The 15,382-nt window shown below is 41.8% G+C and overlaps 1 protein-coding gene across 5 annotated transcripts in view; it reads left to right on the top strand.

The window, feature by feature from the left end:
- Positions 1-14,864, top strand: part of KAT6B (lysine acetyltransferase 6B) — a 179,975-nt gene extending 165,111 nt beyond the window's left edge. For all 5 annotated transcript variants that reach the window (XM_065922667.1, XM_065922666.1, XM_065922669.1 and 2 more), the window contains exons 14-18: positions 4,197-4,428; positions 4,746-4,905; positions 5,495-5,824; positions 8,003-8,294; positions 10,734-14,864. In XM_065922667.1, the coding sequence (XP_065778739.1) occupies positions 4,197-4,428; positions 4,746-4,905; positions 5,495-5,824; positions 8,003-8,294; positions 10,734-13,252 (3,533 nt within the window). In that variant the 3' untranslated portion in view covers positions 13,253-14,864. The remainder of the gene's footprint in view (positions 1-4,196; positions 4,429-4,745; positions 4,906-5,494; positions 5,825-8,002; positions 8,295-10,733) is intronic.
- The last annotated feature ends 518 nt before the right edge of the window (positions 14,865-15,382 follow it).

Here is a 15,382-nt window from a genome sequence, read left to right on the forward strand (position 1 = left end):
TGTCTATTGATAGGAACCCTTTAGTGGGGTTTGCTGAGCTAAACAGGTGTCTGGTGAAAACTGTGTAATCCTTAAAGATTATTTTCCCCTAAAAGCAACTGGTTACTCCAGACTCATATAATCCAGATAGATGGGAGTTGGAAATACTTTGCCAAAGTCTGCCCTTTTGTCTTTGAGGAAGTTCATATGGTTTGGCTCCAGGTGGTAGAACATAAAGATGTGCAAGGGTGAGCGTGGCTGCCTTGGAGAGGAAAATCCTTACCCGTGCCCACCTCCTAACTGGAAAACATTAGTCCACTCTGGTTTAGTCTACATTATTATTTACTACATTACTGATTTAAAAGAAAAGGAGTGTGTCATATTAATCAAGGGTTAACCTTGCATTTAATATGCTGGGAGTTCAGTTAATTTGGGAATTTAGGCTGCAAAAACAATTCTTGACCTTGTCTACATTGTTCCCTCCTTATCCTAATGCCTGCAGGAAGGCAACTCTCTACCACTTTTTTCCCCCTGCCCTTAGGAGAGAATTAACCTCTTCAAACTCTGGGGATCAGAGCTAGTTAACATGAGGATTGCTTATCTTACTACAGGTAGGTCAGTCTCAACCGAGGTGAGGTAAATTTGGGTCCCATGCAATACAGCTTAGAAACACTTACTTCTTTGCAGACCTTGCCTTATTTTTCCTTCCCCTTTAAGCAAATACCTTGATAATCTTTTGAATTTAGTGTGTGGTTCATACACTAAAACTTAGACCTCACTTTCTCTTGGGTAAGTAGTTCCAGTGAAGCAAAATAGGAAGCTAGCTTCCTCAAGATAGTTGATGTGGGTGAGGGGTGTTGGGCCAGTCAGCTTTAAAGTACAAGTCTTCTGCTCACAGAGTTAAGAGCTGTTCCCCAGCACCTCTGGCTCACAATTTACAGGGAATAATTTCACCAGCGATTAATTATACTGCAGCTACTGGGATTTGTCCTCCAAATATCACTTTGTTTCCAGTCTGAACAGCCAGGTTTCTCCAGGGATAGTTCAGGTTTTCTGATTCAAAGTATCCCGAGCTGAGGAAAGGCTTTAGAGCACCACAGGAATCTGTTCACCAGGGGTGTATTGTACTTGTTTCAGATGCTTCAGGATAATATACCGACTTCCAAGATAAGTGCTTTTTATTTCCCTGCATCTTAGATCAATTATTTGGAATTTTTTTGATAAGTTAAATTTAAAAGCTGTAACTTAAGCCACCACATCACTATAATCACTCAATAAGTAACTGTTCTTACTAAAAATTATTGTCATTGGGCTCTATAGTGATGATAATTTGAGGAGCCTAGAAAAAGTAGGAGGAAACACAAGATGGCAAGAAATTCATTATTTAGATCGCTCCATGTTATGAAGGTCAGAGTCATAAAGTGCCACCAGCTACAGCTTTTTTGAGGAAAAGTGCCTGCTGCAGGTAAAATTTAAATTATGTATTACTTCAACCTTATGCACAAATAGAGTGGAAAAGACATGGCACAACTTTTCCTGCTAAACTATTGTATATATTTTAACATATTACCAGTGACTTTACTACTAAGGAATCAGAAATTGGACCTTGGTCATTTTGTTTGTTGAAATGGATTCCATATAAACCAAAAATTTCTCCTTCAGGAGAAAAGACTGTGAATTTACAAATGGCTCTTAGCGCAAGTATAAGTTTCTTCTACTGGTATAAGCTCTTTGAGGGGCTCATGAGTCAGAGAGGAGAAGGGAACACTAACCGCCATGATGTCTTTGGACAGTGGCATTGTGTGGTCTGTAGTGTGGTGGGGCCATCATCCTTGGAAACCTGCTTGGTGTTTTCTGGCTGGAGTTTGGGTTTGCAGTTTTTTCTCTCCCCCACCGAGGAAAGCATCGCTTCCCGGCAGGTATGGGTAGCCTTTGCAGCCTTTGCCAGCACAGCGCAGAGGTGTTCTCTGTGAACGTCCGTTGGGCTTGGTGTACACGTGCTCGGCGGGGCTCAGTCACAGATCACAGACTGTGTCCAAGGGAGCGTCCCAGGGAGACAGCCACTTAACACGGTGGGAGCAGCAGGTGCCGAAAGGTCTGTGCCTGGATGTTCCCCACAGACCCCAGGTTGCCTAACCCGTCTAGTCTGAGGCCCTGAGAAGGTGCATGCTACTCTCTCAGGGTGTGAAAGCACGAACAATTGTGTCAGCTGTCTTTCGGGGGGATTCTGGCTGCTTCCCTTTAGCCCAACATAGCACTCATGGAAGAGAAGACAGAACAAAGAAATACATGTGCTTCCTGGATAAGGCTGCTCATCACAGAGGGGACATAAGGTTGGGAGGGTGCAACTTTGGTTGTATAGAAATCTGTCTGCTCGGCTTCGAGGTGGGGGTGCTTAATGTTCCCAACTGTGGGGTTCAGATGAGAACCAGTGAGGGGCTAGGGAATTTCACAGTCACTGCATCAGACTTAATTGTGGGATCCTGTGGACAAAAATGGATCATTCCATGTCCACGATACTATGGTTCTTTTCCCCCACCCTCCCCGACTCCCATGCACCCCGGAGGTACAGAGCTGGAACCTCCAGCTGACCGAGTAATTTCTCAGCATGTACCAAGCACTTAGGAGGCAGGTGACAGATGTGCCAATTATCTGTGTCCTGAGGTTTGGGTACCCTTTGTATTCTGGTGACAGAGAGCTCTTCTGCACACTGACAGGGCATAATCTGGGCTGGATTCAGCACAGTGGCCATCACTGTTAGCATTCCTGAAACACTGCTGTAGAAAGCCTCTGCGTGCAGCCAGATGACGTGTCGACAGTGGTTTGACTGTCAGATTTTGTGGTGCTTGTTTGCATTCAGTCAGATACTTTGCACTTAAACATGAGTTAAAGAGACAAGTCAAAAGACTTCAGCAAAACCTAAAGTTAAATATGTGCCTGATCTTCATAATGGCGTTCAGATTAAAACCATCAAAATGCAAAATGCTGTGGTTATACCCTTCTAGGGTAAGGCTGGATCTCTTGTTGTATATTTCTGCATTATTTACTGTGATTCTGAGAGGCAGGAAAATGCACCAGAGACATTGCTTTCTCCTTTTAACAAAAAATCCAAAATTGAGAAAATTCTTGAAAATGCAGCCATTTTGGAAATGTAGATAAAGAAGAAAAATGCTGAAGATTTGGGTGGTTTACAAAGCAGCATGATTTTGTAATTGCTGCCACCTACTGTATGTAGTTGATGTTTGTTTAACAAATTTAGGAAGTTCATGAAGGTGAGGCTGTTGAAATAGATAATTAGAGCAAGGTAGACATCATTAGTTTATAACATTTCTTCTCTACTCAGTAAGTGGCTCTTAATTACCGAGACAGCCGCCAGCTTTCATTCATTACCTTCAAGTGGGTTTAAAGTTTTTCTCATTTTAAAGTTCCTTTGCCAAGGAACCTTCAGTAATGCTGTCGGGTACGTGTTCAAAAGCCTACCATGCTCAGGGCTTTTCTGTGTTTACATGAAACAGTTTGTTTTAAGGAAGTTGTTTTGTTTTAATTTGTAGGAGCAACGGTTGGATTATAAATTAATTTCCATGAAAGGGGTGAAAACAGAGCTGGGGAGCTGACAGGAGTTGCAGCCGTTGACTTAAAAGACATTCTTTTATTGGTCCTGAAGCAAAGCTTCAGATCCGCCGCTAGTTAAATGTAACAAGCAATACAGAATCTCAGTCAACAGAGGCCCTTGTCTTTTATTAAGACCCAGCTGTTAAAGGGTCATTTGGTTCTTCCTGTGGAAAACAACCCCCCCATTAATGTTCAGGGTGGTCCCTTGACAGGATTTCTGAGTAAGTGTCTGACATTTAGTTTTTGAAAGAAGTTGTAGCCGGGGGACTTGGACGTTGAGACTTATCAGAAGTAATGTGTTCAACTTTAGCTTCGTTAAGTATGCCACAGCGTATGTCTGAAATGCTACCATCAGCTGAATGAACTGACTTACAGGGCTACTGTAAAGGATTCGGGGGCATAAACGTCGTGGATGTCAGATCACTGTAACTGGGAAGAGAATATACATAATGCACTTCTCCGATGTGATGTCACGTGTGTGATATGTTGTGATGTGATGTACCTTGTTGCTACTTACAGTGTAAGTCTTATATTATTTTGAGTGGCCCCTGTTCCAATGTCTGAGAACACCACAGTGAGGTCGACTTTTGCTTTTTCTGCCCTAGGCTATTTGCTTTCTCGAAGAGAAGGCCAAGCAGGGTCTCCTGAAAAGCCACTCTCCGACCTGGGCCGTCTCTCCTACCTGGCCTACTGGAAGAGTGTCATCTTAGAATATCTCTACCACCACCACGAGCGGCACATCAGCATCAAGGCCATCAGCAGAGCCACGGGCATGTGCCCCCATGACATCGCCACCACTCTGCAGCACCTCCACATGATTGACAAGAGAGACGGCCGGTGAGCACCGGTGCCCTGGGCGACCCAGCTGCCTCGTGACCATCTTACCCCAGAAAGGGTCCCTGGAGTTAGGCAGATTCATTCTATCTAAATATTAGAGGTTCCCCAACAATATTATAAAAACTTTTCTCCTAAAAAGAAAACAGGCAGTGATACTTCTTTGCTGGTCAAATTTCAGTTTGCTCCACGTTTTCATTGATGAGCTTTCTGGTTTTTTTCTAACCCTGGTCATGTTAATGCTAGCAGAGATCAATATCTGAAGGTGAAATGAAATTTCAGCTTTTGATTGCACTTTTTTCTGCCTCCTCACATTACAGATTTGTCATCATTAGACGGGAAAAGCTGATATTGGGCCACATGGAAAAGTTGAAAACCTGTTCCCGGACCAATGAACTTGATCCAGAGAGTCTGAGGTGGACCCCAATCTTAATTTCTAATGCTGCAGTTTCTGAAGAAGAACGAGAAGCCGAAAAAGAGGTAGTTTGGGTTCATCAACCTAAGTTGTGTAATTTCAATCTTGTAGCATTTTTAAGCTAAGGTCATTAACATCATTGTCAAAAGCTTGGTTATGTAGAGAGAGCTTGTGAAATGATATGGCACTAATTTATCCTAAGTGAGGTTGCATGGTAAGACATGATAATTTTATTGAATTGAGTATGAAAAATGAAACGTTTATCATTGATCACAAAGCAGCATTTTTCACTACTGACAGCATGTAATCAGATCAAATTTGGTGCTGAGCTCCAAGACTGCAGTGTCAATCGATTCATTGTGTTTATGAACTTGCTTAAAGTGCTCCATGCCAGCGAGCATGTAATGTAGTGATAAGGACTCAAATCAATTCGCTGCATCATTAATACTGCTAAATATCCCATGAAACCCAATCTTCTTTGATTTGTTATCCTAACTGATGCAAAAGAGTTCTGAGATGATGCAGCTGGAATACTGCTTGACTGGCTGATTATCCTGATCAGAAACAACGTAGAGATCCTTTGCCTTTGATCCTTAGAGGCTCTGACTGTGTAACTGCCCTCACCCTGGCCCGCCATTTTTACCTTCCCTTTAGGCCGAGCGGCTAATGGAACAAGCCAGCTGCTGGGAAAAGGAGGAGCAAGAAATCCTGTCATCTAGAGCTAACAGTAGGCAATCACCTGCAAAAGTACAATCGAAAAATAAATATTTGCATTCCCCGGAGAGCCGGCCAGTGGCAGGGGAGCGAGGGCAGCTGATGGAGCTGTCTAAAGAGAGCAGTGAAGAAGAGGAGGAGGAAGAAGAGGAGGAAGAGGAGGAGGAGGAAGAGGAGGAGGAGGAAGAGGAAGAAGAGGAAGAGGAAGACAATATCCAAAGCTCTCCTCCAAGATTGACTAAACCACAGTCAGTTGCCATAAAGAGAAAGGTATGTGTCTGTTTAGATTTTCTGTCTTGTGAGTTAGTTTCAATCAAATCCTATTTGTCATTGCAAACATTCTATTAGTATTTGTTTCACTCTCCATTCTTTAGATGTAGTTTATTTGTATCTAGTCCTACCGATCATATATCCTCATCATTTATCTTACAGTCATGATTGTGTTTACTCTTTGAGGTTTGTTGGTGCTGTGACAGGAAACCGGGGACAGGCGGCTTACTCGTCTGGTAGTTACTGCCACCTGCTGGCCCGTGGGACTGGAGTAAATCAGGCCATGGGAACAGAAAAGAGCCCAGGGCAGCGCTTAACCACCCTTCAGTCAATTTTGATGAAAAAACGTCAAGGCCTAGAGAGGATAGGAGACTTGTCCAAGGTCACACAACTCATTAGAGATGGAGCCAGAACCAGACAAATGCTCAGACTCCAAGCCCAGTGCTCCTGATGCTATTTCCTTCTCTTGTCCTTGGCATAGAATTGTTAGAAGGTATTTTAAGCCCTTAAGTTTAATGCTGATATTTTCCATTTATGCAAGTACATATTCTTGAAATGTCTCCTATCGTAGTAGCCTCATGGTTTCTCTGGGTACACATACCAGGTGCAGAAGTTAGAAAATTGATTTTGTCTTTAGGTAAATGTTCAACCCAGATCTGCTGTCTTTGTCTTCAGTGTCTATCTGTGACATGCAGAGGGGCCAGATAGTGTAGGATAGCCGAGACTAATGGTGAGAATGCAAGTTAAGGCTCTGCCCCAAGACCCCCCTGCGTGGTTTCTGTCAGAGAACCTGCTGTTCTGACCCCCAGGGTGGTTGGTGCCCCATCACCTGAGCCTGGCCGTGTTTGAGTGGAAGGGCAGCTGGGGGGGTACCAGAAGAGCATCCCACTGAGTGGACTTTAGGCTTGTGAATCATATTTTGATTTCTTACAAGGAACATGTATCCATGTATTATGTATGTAACAAAAGAAATTTGCTCCAAAAATAACAAAACCCAGAATTATCCAAGGCATGTTATGTGCCTACCATCACACAAAAGGACTCAACCTAAAGAAAACCAGTTCTGCATATTGGCTAAATTCATGTTTGGGAAAATTCTAATGGATTAGGGAGAGCAGGCTGACTGAAGGGATTAATAATCATAAATACTAAAATACAGAACATGACTATCAAAATTTATACGTGCACTTCAGTGAACATCCAGACAGTTAAAAATGTGAGGAGACGCAGTAATTCTTAGATATGGTTTACCTAGAATTTGAGTTTTAATCAAGCATTTTGTTCTCTTCTTTGCACTGTACTTTCAGTAATTTTTCAGACCCATTATTGACAGATTACATCTTAGCAGCAAATCTACCTGTTATTCTTATACTTGGATTTTGTATCATTGAGTACATCTTGCTTGGAAAAAATATTTTATGTTTTCAGTTATGGAACGTCATTTTGCCAACCTCTAATGCAATTAGAAAGCATTGTCATATCTTACATAAGTAAGACACATTCCACATGTCTTTACATTTTCTTTAGATGCTGTCCATGTTAAAATATTTTGTAAAATTATCAGCTGCCGGCATCCTTGCAGCCATCAGTACATGACTCTAACGTTGTCTGCAGAGTAATTCTTTCTTCAAGTACTCTTTCTTCTTTCCTTTTCATCATTCCTGAATTTCTGTGAGATGGGGAATGAGTAGGCTAGTCTGTGTACCGTCATGTATCTTACAGTGCTGTGCACGCAGTAGGTGCTCCTTGAACAGTTACCAAATATTAAAATGAGTGACCCAGTGACTAGTTGATTGTTGAAACATTTATAGAAACGCTGATGTCCATGACGATTTAATCACTATAATGTATAGGATTTTGAAGCCAGCAGGTACTACTCAAAAATAATATGCTAGGAAAGCAAACCTCAGCTTTTAAAAATCTACAGTGCAGCTGCTAGGATGTTCCCTCTCAAAGCATCTGCCTGAGTAAACAACTGTTTTATTTGGAAAACACTTGTCTGTGTAGTGGGCGCCCGAGAGGGATGTTAAACATCAAATGGAAGGTTAAGTACAAAGGCATTACAGAAGCCTTTACGTGTAAGTCTCAGACACGCGTTCAGTACATGTTTGCCGCATGTCGACTCAGCAATGTAATTTCTCATGAGCTCTGATGTATTATGTTTGGAATTAATTTCAGAGGCCTTTTGTACTAAAGAAGAAAAGGGGTCGTAAACGCAGGAGGATCAACAGCAGTGTAACAACTGAGACCATTTCTGAGACGACAGAAGTACTGAATGAGCCCTTTGACAACTCAGACGAAGAGAGGCCAATGCCACAGCTGGAGCCTACCTGTGAGATTGAAGTGGAAGAGGATGGCAGGAAGCCAGTGCTGAGAAAAGCGTTCCAACCTCAGCCTGGGAAGAAAAGACAGACAGAGGAAGAGGAAGAAAAAGACAATCATTGCTTTAAGAATACTGACCCTTGTAGAAGTAAGTGGAGGAATTATAAAAACCTTACCCTTGTGAATTTCTGTCTGTTATTGCCAAAAACCAGGCACCTGAATTCTACCCAAAGGCATCTCTGAGCTGATACCGACCCACCAGAAATAAGTGCTCATCTGTCCTTTCTCATTCATAAAAGGTTCTATCCCTTCTTCCTGGAATTGGATTTTATGTTAAACAACTTCTAAGGCCAGAACATCCCTCTAGGTGGGTTCATCTTACTTTCCAGAAATTGGGTTATCCTCAAAAACCTTGAAGTCTGTCAATAAGAAACACATTGCACTTCCTTGATTCTAATATGTACTTTTTTTGACATTTAATACTTCTGAAATCAGAGTATATATTATTATTATTGATGTGAGCACTGAATGCTTTTCCCTGAAAAACAAATATTAGTAAATTGATGGTGAATCATATAATCAATAGTGTCTTTGGAGATGTTCTTATCAAGAATCATCTAAACCTACCCACACCATCACTATTAGCTTTGATAACATAGGATAATGTGTAAATCAGGAAATTATCTTTCCTTTCAAATTACTGTTTAACAGTTGCTGTTGCAGAGACATCCCACCCCACCTTCTAAAAAAAAAGAAACACTATTGACTCCTCTTTGATGCCCTATTTAAAAGAAACCATCCCTTGCCTGTTGGGCTGGGAACTTGAGCTCCCAGCTGAATGATGAGGATTTGTGGGACAGTCTCTCCACTCTCCAGTTGAAATGACTCTATTCAAAACCTTACTTTATTTTAGTCTCAAGAACAGGCCATCTCACTTTCCTGGAAACCACCGATAATCACTCTTGCCTTTGAAAAGCCACAATTTTAAGAACATGAGCAGGCAGCTCCTTGACTTTCTGAATTAACAGCAATGCTATTGCTACATACCTGTTTTGTGGAGGCAATGACATTTCACCCTGGGTATAGAGGAACCAAGCCTGTTCATTAGTCATTTTTTGGCATGGAATTTGAGCCTTATTCCACTTTCTAGCTGTGTTCTCAGGAGCCTATACATGAATCAACACTGCCTTCATTCTCTACTTTGTGCCACTTGCCTTAACAAATTCCAAGTGTCTGTATTATACCTGATTCCTTTCAGGATCTTCTTTCTTAAAAAATAGTTATTAGAAATTTCATCTTCTGACTTAGCAGAGTTTTCCTAAAAATGCTAGTAGATCTAGTAGCATGTGGAATGAGAATGTGGAGTCCAGAGTCACTGGCATGCCTGTTCCCTGTTTGTGCGAATAGAAATGAAACCATTGGAACATCATGAGATATCTATTAGCTGGGTATTGTACTTGGCACTTCTGAAGGAATTGGTCTACAGTACCTATCTTTGCAGCTAGCCAGTCTGAATGTAGTACAGACAGTAAGTTTATGTGTAATCCTTTATTACATCAGTGAGTTCAGTGTGTACCCTGCTCTGCACTGACTGGATTAGAAACCACTCCATTCTGGCGAAAGGGATCTGTTTATATAAATAAATATATTTATTTTATAGAAATATATTTATATACATACATACATACAACTAACAGTAAAAATAAGATTAGCTGAGCTAAAATGAACCTGACAGTTATGGTTTGTTTCTTATTTAATATTCAAACCACACATTTGCACATGGATCCAAAATGCAGTGTGGATAGAATTAGTGATAAAATGAATACCTGTATTTTAAATGTTCAATAATTTCAAGGTAATTACATTATAGTGTGTGTCAGGCAGAAATGATCCTGGAGTAGATTAGAAATGTATTTATGTTTTGGTTATTTAGTTAGTTATTCATTTGTTTCAGAGGTACATAGTTTATTTTTATGCCAGAGACAATATTCAAATCAAAGAAAATAATGTCATCTGAGATTTCAAACAAGTAAATGTCCACAAGCAGAAGTTCACTTTCTCAGGATAAATGTGCAAGTTAGGCTTCTATTCATTTCTCCAGTTTAGTGGTGATTGGGATATGAGCTAACTTTAACCCCTTTCCCCTGCATTTCCTAATTTGCAAATATTCAAAATGATTCTTTTCACATTGTGGAATTCCAGGCTTTTGTGTTAGAGAATATTTTGTTTGTTAAACTGAAATAAACTTATTATAGTTGCTTATATTATAGTATAAGCACATTATTATTCATGTGCTTCCTATAAAAAAGCACAACTTTCTGTAAAGAGTGAGTTATGGCGGGGGTAGGTATATGGTGTGTGCAGCATGTATTATTTTCCAGACCTAGGTTATTTCCTCAGTTTTTTTAAAACCACAATATTATTCTGTATTAGGTTTGATTATATCTTTAGCATCAACACTTAAAGTGCTAAATTGAAAAGCAGTATTTGATAAATTATTTAGAAGAATGAATTCAAATTGTTTATGGTGATGCTTTCTAAGATTTTATTTTCCTTCCTCCCCCTTTCTGTCTGTCTCCTCGCTAAGACAATATGGATGATGGTGCAAATAACTTGAAAGAAGCCAGTAGAGACAATCCCGAACCTCTAAAGTGCAAACAATGGCCAAAAGGAACAAAGCGTGGTCTGTCTAAGTGGAGGCCAAACAAAGAGAGGAAGACTGGATTTAAACTGAACTTGTACACCCCACCAGAAACACCCATGGAGCCTGATGACCAGGTGACAGTGGAAGGCCAGAAGGAGACTCCAGGAGACAGAACCAGCCCCACTTCCACCAGAATTGAGGAGGGGGTCAAGGAAGCTGTGGAACCCCTGCTGCCTCAGGACGAAAATGGAAGGGAGGAGACGTGTGCACCTGTAAGTCCAAATAAATCACCGGGTGGAAAACCTGAAGACGATTCAATCAAACCTGAGGAGGAAGAGGAGGGGGAGGAAGAAGAAGAAGAGGAAGAAGAAGGAAATGTAGAAAAAGACCCTAGTGGTGCCAAGAGTCAGGAAAAGGAGGAGCCAGAAGTCTGCATGGACAAAGACGACGCTGTGCATTTGGATGATCATGAAGAGGAGGAGGAAGAGGATGAAGAGCCATCTCACAACGAGGGGCATGATGCCGATGATGAGGATGACAGTCACATGGAGTCTGCTGAAGCAGAGAAGGAACACCCAAGGGAAGCCTTCAAAGAAGTACTGGAAAACCAGGAGGCTTTTTTAGACCTTAGTGTCCAGCCTAGTCATTCAAACTCAGAGGTCCTAATGGACTGTGGTGTTGACCTCCCAGCTTCGTGTAATAGTGAACCTAAGGAGCTTGCTGGAGCCACTGAAACTGCCCCTGAATCTGATGAGGAACCCCCAGGAGAGCAGGCACAGAAGCAGGACCAAAAGAACAGTGAAGAAGTAGATTCTGAGTTCAAAGAGGGAAACACAGCCACCTTGGAAATAGACTCTGAGACCGTCCAAGCAGTTCAGTCCTTGACCCAGGAGAACAGCGAACAGGACGACACCTTTCAGGACTGTGCTGAGACTCAAGAGGCCTGTAGAAGCCTACAGAACTACACCCATGCAGACCAAAGCCCACAGATCTCTGCCACTCTAGACGACTGCCAGCAGTCAGACCACAGCAGCCCAGTCTCATCTGTCCATTCCCACCCTGGCCAGTCAGTACGTTCTGTCAATAGCCCAAGCGTCCCTGCCCTGGAAAACAGCTATGCCCAAATCAGCCCAGATCAAAGTGCCATCTCAGTGCCATCTCTGCAGAACATGGAAACCAGTCCAATGATGGATGTCCCGTCCGTTTCAGATCATTCGCAGCAAGTCGTGGACAGCGGGTTTAGTGACCTGGGCAGTATCGAGAGCACAACCGAGAACTACGAAAACCCAAGCAGCTATGACTCTACTATGGGCGGCAGCATCTGTGGAAACGGCTCTTCACAGAACAGCTGCTCCTACAGCAGCCTCACCTCCAGCAATCTGACGCAGAGCAGCTGCGCTGTCACCCAGCAGATGTCCAACATTAGTGGGAGCTGCAGCATGCTGCAGCAGACCAGCATCAGCTCCCCCCCGACCTGCGGCGTCAAGTCTCCTCAAGGCTGTGTGGTGGAGAGGCCCCCGAGCAGCAGCCAGCAGCTGGCGCAGTGCAGCATGGCTGCTAACTTCACGCCGCCCATGCAGCTGGCCGAGATCCCCGAGACTGGCAATGCCAACCTTGGCTTATATGAACGGATGGGTCAGAGTGATTTTGGGGCTGGGCATTACCCACAGCCGTCAGCCACCTTCAGCCTTGCCAAACTACAGCAGTTAACTAATACACTTATTGATCATTCATTGCCTTACAGCCATTCCGCTGCTGTAACTTCCTATGCAAACAGTGCCTCTTTGTCCACACCATTAAGTAACACAGGGCTTGTTCAGCTTTCTCAGTCTCCACACTCCGTCCCTGGGGGACCCCAAGCACAAGCTACCATGACCCCACCCCCCAACCTGACTCCTCCTCCAATGAATCTGCCACCACCTCTGTTGCAACGGAACATGGCTGCATCAAATATTGGCATCTCCCACAGCCAAAGACTGCAAACCCAGATTGCCAGCAAGGGCCACGTCTCCATGAGAACCAAATCGGCATCTCTGTCACCAGCCGCTGCCACCCATCAGTCGCAAATCTATGGGCGCTCCCAGACTGTAGCCATGCAGGGTCCTGCACGGACTTTAACGATGCAGAGGGGCATGAACATGAGTGTGAACCTGATGCCATCCCCAGCCTACAATGTCAACTCTGTGAACATGAACATGAACACTCTCAATGCCATGAACGGGTACAGCATGTCCCAGCCGATGATGAATAGTGGCTACCACAGCAATCATGGCTACATGAATCAGACGCCCCAGTACCCTATGCAGATGCAGATGGGCATGATGGGGACCCAGCCATATGCCCAGCAGCCAATGCAGACCCCGCCCCACAGTAACATGATGTACACAGCCCCCGGACACCATGGCTACATGAACACAGGCATGTCCAAACAGTCTCTCAATGGGTCCTATATGAGACGGTAGGCAACACGGGCAGTCACAAAACCCCTGGGCATCTCTCTCGGATTGATCTGCACAAATATCTTCTAAGAGTACGATTTCAAAACCAGCAATTGGTGTGAATGCAAAAACATTTGTTGGCACCATTTATTATTAAAAAAAAAAAAAAAGCTGTATGCAGCAGAAAGCCTTATAAAGTTGTTTTTCTTTTTATCTTTTTTTTTTTCTTTTTCTTTTTTGGTACCTTTGTTTCTGTTACTTTTATATGAAGTTCTCTGCAAAGGAAGGCCTCTCTTTGGACTACATATGGAGGCAGCCACTCACTGTGACTGCTTCCATTAAACAATGTGGATATCAAGCCCCGCCCCACCCCAAATTATCTGTTTTAATACTGAACCTAGAGCTTTTTTTTTTCTTCCCTGTCCACTCCATGTAAATGCCTTTACCATTTTCAGTTATTGTATATTTTGTTTGAGGTGACACTTCAGCATGCCGCTAATGTCTTTGTTAGTGACAGTGCATTTTGTAGTACTGTACAAGTGTTGTGCTAACAGTAAGCCATTTCTTAAGTTTTTTGCCTTGATTAGGGTGCCCTAATTTGAGGGTTTAAAAAAAAACTATATTTTTGTTAATTATAAAACTGTAAAGAGCTATAAAAGCTATTCCCATTTGGTTAGTCAAAAGGGTTTTATTGCTAAATGTTTGGTGTAAAGTTGAGACCCTTTTCCATTTTGGTGACAGATTTCTTTGGGGAAAAAAAGGCAGCTTTCTGTTTTATAAATGCAGACTTCTGTTTATTGAATGAAGCATATCTCAGTGTTTATCTGTCAGGTTTTGAAACATTTCATATATGTCCAAATACTTGGCAGAATTTAAAAAAATAGTGAATTTGGTGTAAAGTTGCTATTTTATGGAAATGCCTCTAACTTTACATTTTCATTCCATCTGTAGATTTTTCTATCTTTATAAAATATTGGAGTTATTTTTTAAGGAAAAATAGAGAAGTAGCTTGTGAATAGCTCAAACTAAGCTTACAAATCGCATGTAAAAAAAGCAAAAAAAAAAAGTTATTTGTGTCTGTTTATATTGCTTCCTTTTTTGTAGCCTTTGTACCTGTACAGGGTGACTGTAAGGGCCAAGCAGGAGAGGCGTAATCCTTGTATAAAATAGGAGCCAGCGACACTCTTGTATTTATCTGTCCTCTTTTTAGTCAGTCACTTCAAAAAAAAAAAAAAACAAAACAAAAAACAAACAAAAAAAGCTGTACATTTTAACATAAAATAAATTATGATGAGCCATTTTTAGCCTCTTGTGTCCTGTCATATTATGATTGATAGAGAATGACCAATTGAACTGTATATCATGTGTCACATCTCAGATCACATTCACATTTTGGGAAAATAAATTATTTAGTGTAAATCGGAGTTAAGAGATTTTCTGATTTGTTTTGACTTTGTGGGAGGGGTTGGCAATAAATAAGAGTAATATCTAATAAAACCATCACATATACCAAATACCTATTTAATAAATTAATTTATAATGGATTTTAATGCTTTTCATGAAAGTTTATTTTATGCTAGTGCATACCTTCTGTATGCCAATCATTGTCTTTAAAATAAAGTGAATTTGTTTTTTTCTTTTTGACTTTGATCTTCATTTGCAAAGGGATCCTGCCCAAATATTCAGCTGCCTCGTTTGTACAGTCTGTATAAAATCCCCTCAGGGCCTAATCCATTGGTAGCAAACTTCATTTTTATAAACAGTAATACCAAACAAACAAAAAAAAAGCACCCAATTTGGACTTGAATGTTTGAAATATCATTTTCTTGAATAAGCATGCAAGTTTTGCTCTGTCATGAATGAGTGATTGGATGTTATTTTTAGAGTCTAAAGTTTAGGGGGGAAAAATTCATTGTTCACAAACATTATGGCATTCAGAGAAAGCCCTGTCTGACTGTTAAAACATTTGATTATTAAGTGACAAGCCTAGAAATGAATGCTTGACTCGGTACCCGTGTGGAAAGGAGGACAGTGCACACAGCCCGGGGTCACTGGTCCCAGTGGAGGGCTTTGCCTCGTGCACTCACTCATCCTTATTATTTTCTCCCACAGTTATGAAGCAGTCTGGGCTTAGTGTCAGGATTTTATCTTTTG

This window comes from Muntiacus reevesi, chromosome 2, assembly GCF_963930625.1.
Source record: "Muntiacus reevesi chromosome 2, mMunRee1.1, whole genome shotgun sequence".
NCBI classification, from domain to species: domain Eukaryota; kingdom Metazoa; phylum Chordata; class Mammalia; order Artiodactyla; family Cervidae; genus Muntiacus; species Muntiacus reevesi.